This window comes from Myxine glutinosa, chromosome 14 (assembly GCF_964187855.1).
Source record: "Myxine glutinosa chromosome 14, kmMyxGlut1.1, whole genome shotgun sequence".
In the NCBI taxonomy this organism is placed as follows: Eukaryota; Metazoa; Chordata; class Myxini; order Myxiniformes; family Myxinidae; genus Myxine; species Myxine glutinosa.
The window spans coordinates 13,262,279-13,277,047 of NC_136274.1; the positions used below are offsets into that span (position 1 = coordinate 13,262,279).

The 14,769-nt window shown below is 43.8% G+C and overlaps 2 protein-coding genes across 4 annotated transcripts in view; one reads left to right on the plus strand and one right to left on the minus strand.

Moving 5' to 3' along the window:
* Positions 1 to 3,018: 3,018 nt before the first annotated feature.
* On the minus strand, positions 3,019 to 4,835 carry COPS4 (COP9 signalosome subunit 4). Its single transcript, XM_068135204.2, has one exon. It carries the CDS (start codon positions 4,475 to 4,477, stop codon positions 3,254 to 3,256), a length of 1,224 nt encoding a protein of 407 aa, XP_067991305.1. The 5' UTR covers positions 4,478 to 4,835; the 3' UTR covers positions 3,019 to 3,253.
* A 676-nt stretch (positions 4,836 to 5,511) lies between these two features.
* DEPDC5 (DEP domain containing 5, GATOR1 subcomplex subunit) overlaps positions 5,512 to 14,769 on the plus strand; it is a 159,917-nt gene continuing 150,659 nt past the window's right edge. For 2 of the 3 annotated variants that reach the window (XM_068135206.2, XM_078767894.1), the window contains exons 1-4: positions 5,512 to 5,574; positions 7,863 to 7,924; positions 8,055 to 8,142; positions 14,668 to 14,714. In XM_068135206.2, coding sequence (XP_067991307.1) covers positions 7,867 to 7,924; positions 8,055 to 8,142; positions 14,668 to 14,714 — 193 coding nt within the window. In that variant the 5' untranslated portion in view covers positions 5,512 to 5,574; positions 7,863 to 7,866. The remainder of the gene's footprint in view (positions 5,575 to 7,862; positions 7,925 to 8,054; positions 8,143 to 14,667; positions 14,715 to 14,769) is intronic. The other variant, XM_078767893.1, reaches the window with a different exon arrangement.

A 14,769-nucleotide genomic window follows, 5' to 3' on the forward strand; every position in this document is an offset into this window, starting at 1 on the left:
AGTGTACAGCTCCACTATCGACACGGATACAGCTGTGAAGCATGCCTACGAGCTTGGATCCGCTGATCCAAGCTCGTAGCACTGACGATGAACAGCGGAAGAGGCAAGCCGACACGGAGAAGGCACACGGAGTTGTGTGAAGGTTAACAGGTGTTAACGGATAGTCACCATGGTGTTTGACGCAGGAAAGTTCGTCCCTATATTTTCACTGTTAACATTCAATTTCGTGTTCAGGACACCCCAAGGCTTTAAAAAAACCTTGGGTAGTAGGTTGGTAGGTTGGTGGTGGGGGGGTGCACCAGGGGTCTAGGTAGCCCATGGCCTATATCTCTAAACTGTCGAGCCTGGGATCAAATACCAATCCAGCTACAAACTGTCATCCCAATGTTTCACCGGCAGGTTGATTCATCCATGTGTGTGCCGTCCATCGAATGGACGTTAAACGGACGTCCCGTCAGCCAGCATCCGTTGGTGGATGTTGAAGACCTCACGGTGTCCTTCGCGAAGAGTCGTCGAGCTATCACCGACACCGTAAACAGATTACAAATTCCTGCCCAAGCCTGTAGGGGGCACTGCATCAGCGGCATGGCCGTGCCCACGGCCAATGATGCCATCTCACAGACTTGTGCTGCGCATGAAAGAAGAAGAAGAATGCTCTTTTAATATATATATTTTATCTCTCGCTGTGCATTTCTTTGCACCTTTTGAAATGTCAATGACATTTTATGAAATAAATGAACGATGCTGCAAGAATCCACTGTGATCAAAAGGTTTCAGCACTCATTGCATAATATGGGATTTTCTGGACCTGATAACACACCGATGGTTAACCACAAGGATAGTTACCCACAAGGATGGTTAACCACGCGAATGGTTAACTACAAGGATGGTTACCCACAAGGATGGTTACCCACAAGGATGGTTAACCACAAGGATGGTTATCCACACGGATGGTTAACCACAAGGATGGTTAACCACAATAAAGGTTACCCACAAGGATGGTTAACCACGTGGCTGGTTAACCACACAGATGATTATCCACATGGATGGTTAACCACAAGGAAGGTTACCCACAAGGATGGTTAACCACAAGGATGGTTATCCACGCGAATGGTTAACCACAAGGAAGGTTACCCACAAGGATGGTTAACCACAAGGATGTTTAACAAGGATGGTTAACCACAAGGAAGGTTACCCACAAGGATGGTTAACCACAAGGATGGGTACCCACAAGGATGGTTACCCACAAGGATGGTTATCCACAAGGATGGTTAACAAGGATGGTTGACCACAAGGATGGTTACCCACAAAGATGGTTAACCACAAGGATGTTTAACAAGGATGGTTAACCACAAGGATGGTTAATCACAATACAACAACTAGTTGATACAAACCCATTTTAGATGCAAAGTTTCACCAAATACGAACTCACGGAAACCAAATCCTTGCACATAAACGCTTCGTCCCTTTTGTTGGTTATTACCAAATGTTAACTTTATGATAATAGTCCATTTGTTGATTTTAAGGAAGGAACATCATTTTATTTTACAGATAAAACAATCTTACTTCATCGGTTGTGGAAGTTCACGGGATAAGGAATTTGATTTAGTTATGTGGGATTAAGGTAACTTCCTACCTGCAGTCAGATTACACGGTCGTCATTTGAATGCAGTACGTGGCTGCAGGTTAGCATCAGGTCTCGCAGGTGCACTGCAGTGCCCCACGTTTGGCAAGAATTTCGAATTTGTTCTGGGTGCCGGCAATAGCTCACCTACTCTTCATTGTGGACACCGTGGGGTCATTAACTTGCACAAACCAATGGTATCAGACAGGACACCTGGTTTAACGTCCATCCGAGGGGTGACACACACACACACACATTGATGCGTCGCCATACCCGTGCAACACCAGAACGGTAATTTATAGCTGGGTCAGGATTCAAACCCTGGCTGGATAGCTCAGAGGTGAGCAAACTACATGACCGATTTGTAAAAGAAAGTGCAAGTAGGATAACCAACTAAATTGTCATAACGACGCCACATTATGCCCACGATTGTATACAGAATGGATCTTTAATCTGCAGAACAACGTTAACTCAGATTGAAGTTCAATAAAAATCAAACTTTCCCGTCTGCAGAGCGCCGAGCCCAAAATGAAATAATTATTTATTTTAAAAAAGCCAATTTTATTTCAAGCACAAATGATTCTTGTATTCGCAGTTGAAATCATTGTTACCTGTTTGTCTGTGTGCAAGCAGGAAAAAGTTATGGGTGGATTCAGATGAAAAATGGTGGACTGGTTACCTCTGCCTCCAAAGGTGGATTGGATTGGAGGTTATGATTTCACCCCTGTCTGTCTGTCTGTCTGTTTGTGAACAGGATATCTCAAAGATTTGTGGACGGATGTGGACGAAACCTGGTGGAGAGGTTGGGTGTCTGACAAGGTCGATTGGATTCGATTTTGGTGAAGATCTGAATATGAAGTCGGAAATGAGAATTATTTAATTTTTCAAGTGATTCTTCACCATTGAGTGATATGGCCAACCAGGTGGAGGTATGCGCTGTCTTCAGAGTTCCGTCCTAGCTTCCTCCACAACCAAAAGTGGATTGGAGGTTATGTTTTCACACCTGTCTGTCCGTTTGTGAACAAAATATCTCAAAAAGTTGTGGACGGATTCGGAGGAAACCTGGTGGAGATGTTGTGTGTCCGACGAGGAAGAATCGATTCGATTTTGGTGAAGATCTGAATATGGATTCGGATATGAGAATTATTTTTTTTTACTTCTTGAGTGATTCTTCACCTTTGAGTGACATGGCCAACCAGGTGGAGGTAGATGCTCTCGACTGAGTTCCGTCCTCGATAGATTCCTTTCCACTTTTCAAACGACGGAGCCTGAATCCGACTGGCCAAGCATTACACGTCACAACGCAGACTCGGGCTAAATCTCAACTTGAACGTGCAACTCCTGCGCTGCTGTCAACCTCGCAATGCATGCGAAAAAGGAATTGTGAAGTGATATTCAGAATTGTGTATTTTATTTTGAAGTAATGAATGTTTTGCCAAAAATAAAGGACAGAAACAAAGATCGTCACAACAGTATTATTGAAGCGCAAGCAAAAGGTGCAACTTGTCTTGTATTTCCGCGTATCAGCAACCTTACGCCATGACAGATATTATGGAAGCCGAAACACCATTTTCTGGTGGATACGTCAATGGGATCTTGAGCAGTTCATCGAACCGCCTTGGGAAGTGCTCATTGGGACATCTGCGTCTCCATGGCATGGGTTGTCCACTCGGGGGAATGTTGGGAGATCTTCTCGAGCAAGGAGTTCACCTGGAAGCAAAGAGACTGGATTTGTTTGTCCCAAGAAGGCAAGGCGTCTCGCGTCTCGAAGTGCACGATGCCGTCGATCTGGTCGATCACGCCGGTCATGCGTCCCTCGGTGATCATCTGAGACGCGATTTTTTCAGCCTTCGACGGGGGGATTTCGAGCAACGCTCCCAGCTCCTGGAACGTTATGTTGTCGTAGAGCTTGCTCGCGGAGAGCAGGTTGTGTTCGATGACGGCGCGGTCCAGGATGCTGGAGCCGTCGGCGGTGGTGGCCTTCTGGTGCGGCGCGAGCGATGCGGCGAACTCCTGCAGCTGATCGCCCCGGATGATCCGGTCCAGGTACATCTTCTCCAAGATGCCGTGGGCCGCCAACTGCTGGCACCGCTCGTCCTTGAAGAGGGTGGCGAGCATGCGTGACCGCTGCTGCCCGGCAGACGCCAGGATGGTGCAGTGCAGGGCGTGCTTGAGCGCCTCCATGCGCTCTTTCTCGGCCACGATACTCTTGTAGGAGAGCTCGTTGTACCTCTGCGCCGCTTCGATGAACTTGCGCCGGTAGTCGAGGACCCGCGCGTAGCACACCTTGTAATGGATCTGCAGCTGCTCGTTGGTCGATTCATTCTGCAGCAACGACGCGCGGTTAATGAAAGCCTCCGCTTGCACCGGGTCATCGTCCTCCAGGTAAAGGCGGGCAATCTTCAGGTAAGTCTCGAGCTTGTAGTCCACGCCGTACTGCTTCTGACCCGTCTCCAGCGGGATTCCCACCAACACCTGAGCCGCGTTCCGCCAGTCCTCCTCCCTCTCGTATATGGAGGCCAGGTGCTGACGGATGCTCGCCACTTGCTCCTCGAAGCTGATCACCCTCGGCTGCACTCGCTCCAAAGTGAAATGAGCCACTTCCTTGGCCACGGGGTCGGGCAAGCGGGGGAGTTGCGAGCAGAAGTCGCTCAGGAGTTGCCTGGAGATGACCAGACTTACATTTTCGTTCGCCATCGCCTCCACGAAGGCCTTCAGGGCGTCCGGTTGCTGAGCCGATCCCGCCGATTCCATGGCCTTGTCCAGAAGTTGCCGATACCTGCACACCAGGTCTTTGTGCGAGCCGCTGGAAGTGGCCAGAGCTTGGAGCTCCTGCCTCACGCTGGGAGCCATTAGGGACGGTCGGGCCGACGTCGCTCGAGCGGTTCGCTTCTTCCGGTCTTTCGACGCAAACCGTCACCGCTGGCAGCAACACCAACGATTTCTGTCTCTCCTTCTGCCTGATGTGCCTAATTTACAACGATAAGACTTTGTGCTAAATCTTACAAAACGAATCGACACCTTCGCAAAGGCCGCGAACGTTGACCTTCTACTCCCATTTCCGGTACAAGGAAAATAACCCATCCTTTCCCCAAAAAACTATTTTAAAAAAATACAATGATGACTTTCTTATCTTCCTTGTCTATTCATACTTTTATTTATTTCGTCATCCTTTACATTTTGGTTTCACCTGGAATCTGTTCCCGCTCAGTCAGATAGCCGAGTTATAATTAACACAAATACGGTAGTGCTAGTTTTATCAATAACTTTTAAAAATAGCTCAAACGTCTTACATCGCGGAGTTTTCTATAATACCATAGTTAAATGTATGTCATATACAAAAAATGCTTACGTAACGAAAAGTGATAAGCAAGACTCACCGTGTAGACTTCCGAGCGGTGTATCGTTGGATTACTGTTTGCATCGTGCAGCTGAGTATTGTATTTTGTACGGATATTTCCGTGTGTTGTACGTGTGTCTTGAATGATGGTGCTGTGAGTTTTAAATCTAACATAAACCTAGACGAAGGTTTGTATATTATTGTAATTTTGGAAATAATAGCGAAATTTACATCATGCGATATTCGTTTGCAAATTTAATAGGAAATATTAAGAGACTTACTGATACAGTATTACAGTGAGAAAATCGATTATGAGGAACTATCGTTTTAAAGTCATTCCAACAAAATGAATCAAAGTAGAAAATACATTAGTATCAGCCGAATATTATGGATGTGTAAATAAATTACTGACAGCTGCACTGGGCTCCAGCCTTATTAAAATTACATTTAGAATTTATATTCCATCCTGGAGGCATTTATTTTCTATTTACATGTAAGTTGATTGTTGTGAAATACAACATTTTAATAATTACGTTTGAGCACAAAGTCGATCGGTCACGTGCTGATGTTTTGAAATCGCACTGAGGTAAATAACGAAGGTTTTCCGCATGTGTGCATTTGTTTATTTATTTATTGGTACGTGCTTTCCCCGTCATTGGTTTATACAAATATCCAGAAACAGAGGATGTTTGATCGTGCACATTCTTCCGTTCTTTACGAAAATTGTACTTTTTATATGGAATGTGCGATCTGCCTGCATTTATAGTGATTACCTAACGGTCTTAAAGGCCTTCACTGTTGGGGCCCACACTACGTGTTAGTGTTAGTTATGGAAGATGCTCCCATCAGTGATGATCTTTTAGCGAAAAAATCCTTTTCTGTTGTTAGCATTCTTCGTTCTAATTTTCTGTTCTATTTTTTTTTCGTTCTTCTTCGCTCTGTTTTTATTCGCTCTCATTAATATTATTATTTTTGCCCCTTTGTTCCTCGCTTCTATTCTTCTTCTTCTTCACTACTAGGACCCAACTGCAAAGCCGCAATGCGCCGGCAAAGCCAAAGCCTCTTGCCACTATTTTACCCATCACTATGGCATCAGTAGGTTAGGTAGTTGGTAGTAGGTAGGTGTAGTAGGTACCGTACCAAGTTCAAAATGACACCATTTGCATTCTGGATGAGATTGAAATTTATAAAATTTACTTCTTGATTAATTCGGTGAATTCCGTCTCAACTTCGGATATTTCCGGCCGTGAAAAACTATGCCCTACGGCCGCGAGATTTCAAAAAAAAAAAAATTCGTCAATTTTGGAATATTTGACGCCGTTTTCAGCCTCCGAAATGCGTAATAAGCTTTTTTGAAATATTTTTCAAATGCTCAAATCTCATTGGTTCCGGTGTTTGGTGACGATTTTCGTTGAAGATAACCTGGGCCCGTGCGGGCCCGGGGAACAAGATTGGTCTTAAAGTATTTTAATTACAAATTAGAGGTGCATATGATGGTGAATCAAACAAAGACGGGTGAAACAAACTCCTATTGAACTTTTTTGCAATTTTTTTATGCATACTTCCGCATCCAGAAGATGGCGGCCTCCATTGAGCGATTTGGTTTTTGAAATATTTTTTCAAATGCTCGAATCTCATTGGTTCCGGTGTTTGGTGACGATTTTCGTTGAAGATAACCAGGCCCGTGCGGGCCGAGGTTGGTCTTAAAGTATTTTAATTACAAATTAGAGGTGCATAAGATTGTGAATCAAACAAAGACGGGTGAAACAAACTCCTATTGAACTTTTTTCAATTTGTTATGCATACTTCCGCATCCGCAAGATGGCGGCCTCCATTGAGCGATTTGGTGCGTCAAAGCTTCGAAATTCTCAAGGTATCCAGCAAAATCTGGCTTTTCAACATCATACGTACGCGTTCATTCACAACACCGGCTTCGCCGGCTACTAACTTCTGCACTCATATTCTTCTTCCTCTTTGCTACTATTCCTTGTCGCTCCTCCCCTGCACTCGACGGATACTTCTTCACTTCCACTCTTTCTTCACTTTAACCACTTATTTGCCTAAAAAGCTTTTTAACTACATATTTGTCTGAAAAACTTTTAAACTACTTATTTGTCTTAGCCTGGTGTTGGTTTAGCGGTTAGGGCGCTAGCTTGGGATCCTAGGATCTTGAGTTTGAATCCCGGTCGATCACTGAATTAACGCCAGGGTGGTTGACTCAGCCTGTCATCCTTCCGAGGTTGGCAAAATTGAGTACCAGCTTGCTGGGATGAATGATCCGGTGTGTACCCCGATTTAGAATAGGTACACCATATCCCTGCACATCGTAAGAGCGTGACCAAGGGTTGGCGTCAGGAAGGGCATCCGGCCATAAAAACATTAGCCTCAAACAGGGAACCATGAGGTCATGGGGCCTGCAAGGGCAACCCCCACTCTAGCGGGGAAAAATGGCCTTACAACGATCATTCATATATTCATATTTGTCTAAAAAAACTTTTAAACTACTTATTTGCCTAAAAATCTTTTAAACCGCTTATTTGCCGAAAACACTTGACTACTTATTTGCCTAAAAAAGCTTTTTAACTACTTATTTGCCTAAAAAACCTTTTTAACTACTTATTTACCAAAAAAAACTTTCTATCTACTTATTTGCCTAAAAAACTTTTCAACTAATTTGCCTAAAAATCTTTTTAACTACTTCTTTGCCTAAAAAATTTTTCAACCACTTCTTTGCCGAAAAAACTTTAAAACTACTTATTTGCCTCTTTGCCTAAAAATAACTTTCGTTTATTCTCCTGATTTCTTTAGCTTTGTGCAAGGTTAGAATTCAATCCATACTACATAACATTTGCCATTGAAATGACAAAACATTTGATTATTTAATAACTTATTCAACAGAGAAATGAAGACGAACAAACTGTACAAGCTGTGGGTCACCAAGAAAGGTTTCCAGGGCAGTGGTAAGTTCCACGATCAGTGGTTGGTGGTGAGGTGGATGTTACTTTCGCGGTGAGTTTATTTGATGAAACGCTGTTGTTTCTCTGGATTAAGAACTTGCTCATTTGTAAGCAACCTCTGCATCCATGACAGATGAGGAGCTCGTGGTTAATCCAAAAGCCTTTCCCTCTGTCAAGATTGGAGACATCCTTGAAATTGCTCATACGGATAATGAATATAGGTGAGGATTACCACTGACATTTTGTCCGAGTTGCGGTTTTCTTGGTGCTTTTCGAGTTCCTACATTACTAGTTGGCAGTGCCTATCAGGTGGAATGAGCTTAAAGCTGGAATAATATTAGATTATTATTATTATTTCTTTTTATATACAGAATCGAGGCTCGTGAAAGAGCTAACATTTATCACAAAAAAAAAAAAAATCAAACAGACAGATGAAAAATCGGTCAGAGGCTGAGAACTTGCCGGAATTTACTTTTTTATCGGCCATTCAGGACAAATATGGCGGCCGAACAACGTGACTGATGACGTCATCATTAACATATTTTATTCCCCATGGAGAGTTCTTTACAATGAGCCATGTCTCAATTTTTTCTGTTCAGCACTTTCAGAGATGTAGAGGTGCTAAGTTTTTCGGTTTTTCCAAGATGGCGGCTGAACCACGTGACCGATGACGTCATCAATTGAGCACAGTCTATTCCAGGGCAAGACAAATATGTGTGCAAAGTTTGGCGATTCCACATGCAACGGTGTAGACGTAGTGCTGCAAACAGACAAACAAACAGACAGACAGATGAAAAATCGGTCAGAGACCGAGGACTTGCCGGAATTTACTTTTTATCGGCCATTTAGGACAAATATGGCAGCCGAACCACGTGACCTATGACGTCATCATTAACATATTTTATTCCACATGGAGCGTTCTTTACAATGAGCCATGTCTCAATTTTTTCTGTTCAGCACTTTTGGAGATATAGTGGTGCAAATTTTTGCCGTTTTTCCAAGATGGCGGCCGAACCACGTGACTGATGACATCATCATTAACATATTTTATTCCCCATGGAGAGTTCTTTACAATGAGCCATGTCTCAATTTTTTCTGTTCAGTGCTTTCGGAGATATAGAGGTGCAAAGTTTTTCGTTTTTTCCAAGATGGCGGCCGAACCACGTGACAGATGACGTCATCAATTGGGCACAGTCTATTCCTGGGCAAGACCAATATGTGTGCAAAGTTTGGCGATTCTACATGCAACGGTGTAGACGTAGTGCTGCAAACAGACAGACAGACAAACAAACGAACAGATCAACAGATTCCGGCAAGTAACAAACAGACAGATGAAAAATCGGTCAGAGACCGAGGACTTGCCGGGATTTACTTTTTTATCGGCCATTTTGGACAAATATGGCGGCCGAACCACGTGACCGATGACGTCATCATTAACATATTTTATTCCCCATGGAGAGTTCTTTACAATGAGCCATGTCTCAATTTTTTCTATTCAGCACTTTCGGAGATAAGGAGGTGCAACGTTTTTCGGTTTTTCGAAGATGGCGGCCGAACCACGTGACCGATGACGTCATCATTAACATATTTTATTCCCCATGGAGAGTTCTTTATACTGAGCCATGTCCCAATTTTTTCTATTCAGCACTTTTGAAGATATGGAGGTGCTAAGTTTTTCGGTTCAAGTTTCATTTTTTCGGTATTTCACATCATTTGTCGTTTTTCATGGCGCAGTCAATGTTATTTTCATGACAATGCGACACAATAACTGGTGTCACATGGCCATTACCCCACGCATGCGAAGCAGGGAGTGCGCTAAGCAATTGAATCACTTTTCCTGTTGGTGTTTGTCTGTCTACAAACGCCATTTGATGATCGAGGAACAACTTGATTTCAATTGAATGTTATATTTTGAACACAAATCAGAACATTAATCAGAAAGCGAACCTGTAGTTCAGCGATGTTTTGGTTCTGAAATTGTCTCGATTATGCATCCGTAGAGAAATAATATATAAGTATAAGAAGAAGAAGCTCACCGAAGAAGAAGCTTCACGCGAAGAAGAAGAAGCTCACCTATATGTAACTAAGTAGGGAATCTGTATAGAATAAGATCGTATATGTGTCTCCATACCAGGGGTGGAGCTATGCTAATTAGGTAGGGCTTAAGGATAACCTCCAGTGTGTAATTGCTCCTGTGATTTTTCCCCTTTGTTTTTATTTAATCAAAAGGGTTGCCCACGATTGTTCCTCATCAATCCTCAAACCTCTCCAATGCTCTGGAAAACCCTCGCTTTCTTTTTTTCAGACTGGTCCACATTGTGTTGTACTGTACCCCATCCCATAGCTATCCAAACAGTAGCTGCATCACTCTCTGCTGATTTGAAATGATTGTAGACGTTGTTCTGATATATGGAACATGAGCAGAGGTACCTGGCGTAGCCGGGCATCGCAAAGTCGCTTCGCTGACGGGAATATTAGGAGAGGTGGAGAGAGGGGAGGGTGGGGGAGATGGAGATGGGGGGGTGAAGACAGAAAGGGTTGGGAGAGAGAAAGAGATAGAGGGAGATGAGAGCGAGGGGGAGGAGAGAGAGAGGGATTCAGTTGGGGTCCAGAGGGAGAGAGATGGTGGGGGGAGATGAGGCTACAGACCATACACTCCCGAGAGAGGAGTGGTGTACGCTCTGGAGAGAAGGGTAGTGCGAGGAGGGGAGTGGTAGAGAGGGAGGAGGAGGAGAGGAGGAGGGAGGGGGGAGATAGGAAAGAGTGGGAGAGCGAGGAGGCTAGAATGCGGAGGGTGGGGTAGAGAGAGAGGGTGGTAGGGGGAGATGGACGACGAGGAGGGGGCGAGAAGAGTGAGGAGGGGGCGAGGGGAAGAGTAAGGAGGGGAGATAAGATGGACAGGACTAAACATTTTTCGGATGTGACACCAAGTTTAACGTCCATCTCAGGGATGGCACACACATTGATGAATCACCTTGCCTGTGAAACACTGGGACAACAGTTTATAGCTGGGCCAGGATTTGAACCCAGGTTAGATGGCTTAGCGCGAGTGTGCATACCTCTCGGCCATCATGCTTGTCCCTTGCTTTTAATAGTTTAATTTACTTTGCCTTCCTAACTCCTGGGATGTCCCCACAGAGTACCGAGCTGCTGTATCACCATGGGAGCCAAGTGTCTTACACTCAAGCAAGCACTCCAATGAAGTGCCATCGCGCAAAATTGAATGACGTCATATGCAGCGACACCTTTTACAAAATTACTTTACAGCATGTATATTTTTGTGGTACAAAACTTAAACAAACATTTCAACAATAAAAAAGACATTCCAAAGCTCTGGTTCACTCTCATCAAGGAAAAACGTGAACAGAATGAAGCAGCAACAAAGACACATTTTATAGATGTAGTTATTATCTCAATGCTCATTGGTTGATACTCAGTAACCAATAGGATAGGAGGATGGATCATCTGTCGACGATTCACCAATATTCATCCACGTAGTTAACATGGTCAAAACAAATACAATGTGTGCACAAATTCCTTTTGTCGTCAAAGTATCGGATCGTTTTACTTGATAAATGTTGTCTCCATTATGTGGAGATGTGAGATACTGCATGCTTTGCTCAGGGTTCGGAACCAGCTTTCATGATATTGCTCTGCTCACCAAGGATTACTCAAAAGATGAGATGGAAAATGGAAATCCATGGTATCCATGGAAATCTCCATGCATGGCTTGCGGACTTCCTCTCTGGTCGTAGACAACGTGTGGCCCTGAATGGATTTCTCTCATCTCCCCTTCCTGTTCAGGCTGGAGTTCCCCAAGGCAGTGTTCTGGGCCCTGTGCTTTTTCTGGTCTTTCTCAATGATCTCTCGGACTCTCTGGAAAATCCTCTCTATCTCTTTGCTGATGACTCCACTCTCTGCCGCTCCATTCCGCATCCCTAAGATCGGCAGTCTGCAGCCTCCTCACTCTCTGAAGACCTGGACAAAATCACAGACTTGTCAAACAAGTGGAACATGTCTTTCAATCCTGACAAATCTCACACTCTTACTATGTCTCTCCGAAAAGATCGACTGGACAACCCTCCCATCTACTTTCTCAACAATCCTCTCCAAGAAGTTCTGTCGCTCAAGTTTTTGGGTCTCACTATCTGCCATGATCTTTCTTGGGAAAACCACATTTCCAAGCTGGCCTCCAAAGCCAGTCGCCGACCTAATTTGATCCTCGAAACGTTGAAACAATTTTTCCTTTCCAGGCAAATATATATATTTTAATGCTTTTAGACATTAGATGGTGACACCTCGCATGAAACTGCCGTGTTTGCATCCGTGTGAGGTATGTAAAAAAATTCGTCGCTGCGTGATGACGTCATGTGCAGGGACGTCGTTTTTTACATACCACACGGCTCACACTGAAGCAAACATGGAATATCATTTTGCTTGTAACAGTCATTGCAAAGCCTCGCAAATTCTGGTGAGCAAAAATTGAGTGAGAAGCGACATGTCACTGTGTCCAGCAGACAGAAAGTTACTGCGTTTGATGTCCCAAGATGTGACGCGGCTTTGTGTGACGACTGGCATTTGGGTTTCTGGGCCGTTTGGAGAGAAAGACGGCTTGTCTAAAAGGCGGTGCTTTTTACGTTTGGAGAGAAGAAGGAAGGCGTGGCCTGTAGAATGGGTGGTGCCAGAGCTGTAGATAGAGCTCTGGATGGTGTCCCCCCTGCCCCCAACCCTCCTCCACCACCCCACAGACACAAATTCAGCTTTATATATATATATATACACAAAGAATTAAGTTAAGCACCCCCCCCGTTTTTTTACAACCTCGCACATTACAAGTTTGTTGTCGTCAAAACAGTGTAATATACCCATGATATTGCTATATTTTCTGGAGAAGTGATATTATGGTCACATAAAAACATAACAATCATGGCGTTTTCAATATTTTATTCTGAATAATTTAAGGTGAAAATTTTTGGGAATTTTAGGCATATTTTCACCTCAATTTAAGTATGGAGCTATAGGTCCATCACGGACAGTGTGGATGACGTTTATGTTTTCTAACGTACAGTCATTGTTCTGAGAAGACCTCTAGCGATCTTTGCGTCAATAACGTGTGTAGGACCCACGTGATCGGATCACTGACTCAACCCTACGTCTCATAGACCCTATAAGCCGTCGTATGCGTTGCTGTGGCAGGTTGTTCCATTCCCGATGTAATGCACGTTCCAATTCATCCAGATTGGCTATTGGAGGGACCATCTTCGCAATTTGTCGTCCCAACATGTCCCAAACGTGCTCGAGGGGGTTCAACCTGCCACAGCAACGCATACGACGGCTTACAGGGTCTATGAGACGTAGGGTTGAGTCAGTGATCCGATCACGTGGGTCCTACACACGTTATTGACGCAAAGATCGCTAGAGGTCTTCTCAGAACAATGACTGTACGTTAGAAAACATAAACGTCATCCACACTGTCCGTGATGGACCTATAGCTCCATACTTAAATTGAGGTGAAAATATGCCTAAAATTCCCAAAAAATTTCACCTTAAATTATTCAGAATAAAATATTGAAAACGGCATGATTGTTATGTTTTTATGTGACCATAATATCACTTCTCCAGAAAATATAGCAATATCATGGGTATATTACACTGTTTTGACGACAACAAACTTGTAATGTGCGAGGTTGTACAAAAACGGGGGGGGGGGGGGGGGGGGTGCTTAACTTAATTCTTTGTGTATGTATATATATATATATATATATATATATATATATATTATGATGGCATTCAATCCTGGAAAATCTGACTTACATTGTCATTCTGGAAGGGGCGTGAAAGCTACCCCACCCATCAATTTCCTTGATCATCCACTGGAAGAAGTTCAGTCTTTTCAACTTATCACCCTCGCAATCAGCCGTGACCTCCCCAAGGGTGACTACATAGTAAAGTTGGCTGCAGACTGCAGGTCAAAGTCTTTCCTTGGAAACTCAAAGCTATTCAGTCTACAATACCTGTCTATAGCACAATGTAGTACTTCTGTCTGCCGTCGTCTGGCACCCCAGCATCACATCTGCATCTGCTGGATTCTGTGGAATCTAAAGCTCTAATCATTATTGGAATGCCCTGTGATGAGGATGAAGCACAAGGTATGTTCCTTTGACATCGCAGATAGGTTTAGGGTCTTTCTATTTTTTTTTACTGCTTCTCCTCCAATATTATGCCTTCTCACTCAGTCCTCCGATTATTCACCTGGGATACTCGTGCTCTTCTCATGACTTCCTCCTTCTTAAACTTCCTAATTTCAGGCTGACCACACACCTCAACTATATTTTTGCTAGCTTCTCCCATATATGGAACCGCCTTCCAAATGCCGTTCTTTTTCCACTCTTCCCTCTCCAGGGCTTCAAGCAAGCAGTGCATCCATGATCTTTATCATCCCATTTAACCCTCCCTTACCCAACCCATTGGCTTGCTGAATGTGCCCAATTGTTACCCTGCTACGCCACTGTCAGTTCAACCGTGCCCTTCCATGAGCCTCGTTCTCTTGAACCAGAATTTAGTGATGCTGAATGCAGGATTCCATTTTTGTTGTTCATGTTGCGATAAATGATCACGATGCATTCTAAAAGTCCGATAAGCCACAGTTCACTGTCGTTATTTTGATAAAATAGCTGTTGTACATTACTTGTCTTGTACCTGAGCTTCTGTAGGTTTTATGTTTCTTACTATTTCTCTGTTTGTAGCCCTCTGCTGCTCCAGGTTAAATCATTAAAAGAAGATCATCAGAAGGGTAAGTATCGTTTTTCACAAATATAACTTCATAAACGATTGTTTTACGGAAATAT

What these genes read in the sequence shown, in the direction of transcription:
- COPS4 (XM_068135204.2), bottom strand. Translation starts at nt 4,477, where the DNA reads ATGGCTCCCAGCGTGAGGCAGGAGCTCCAAGCTCTGGCCACTTCCAGC.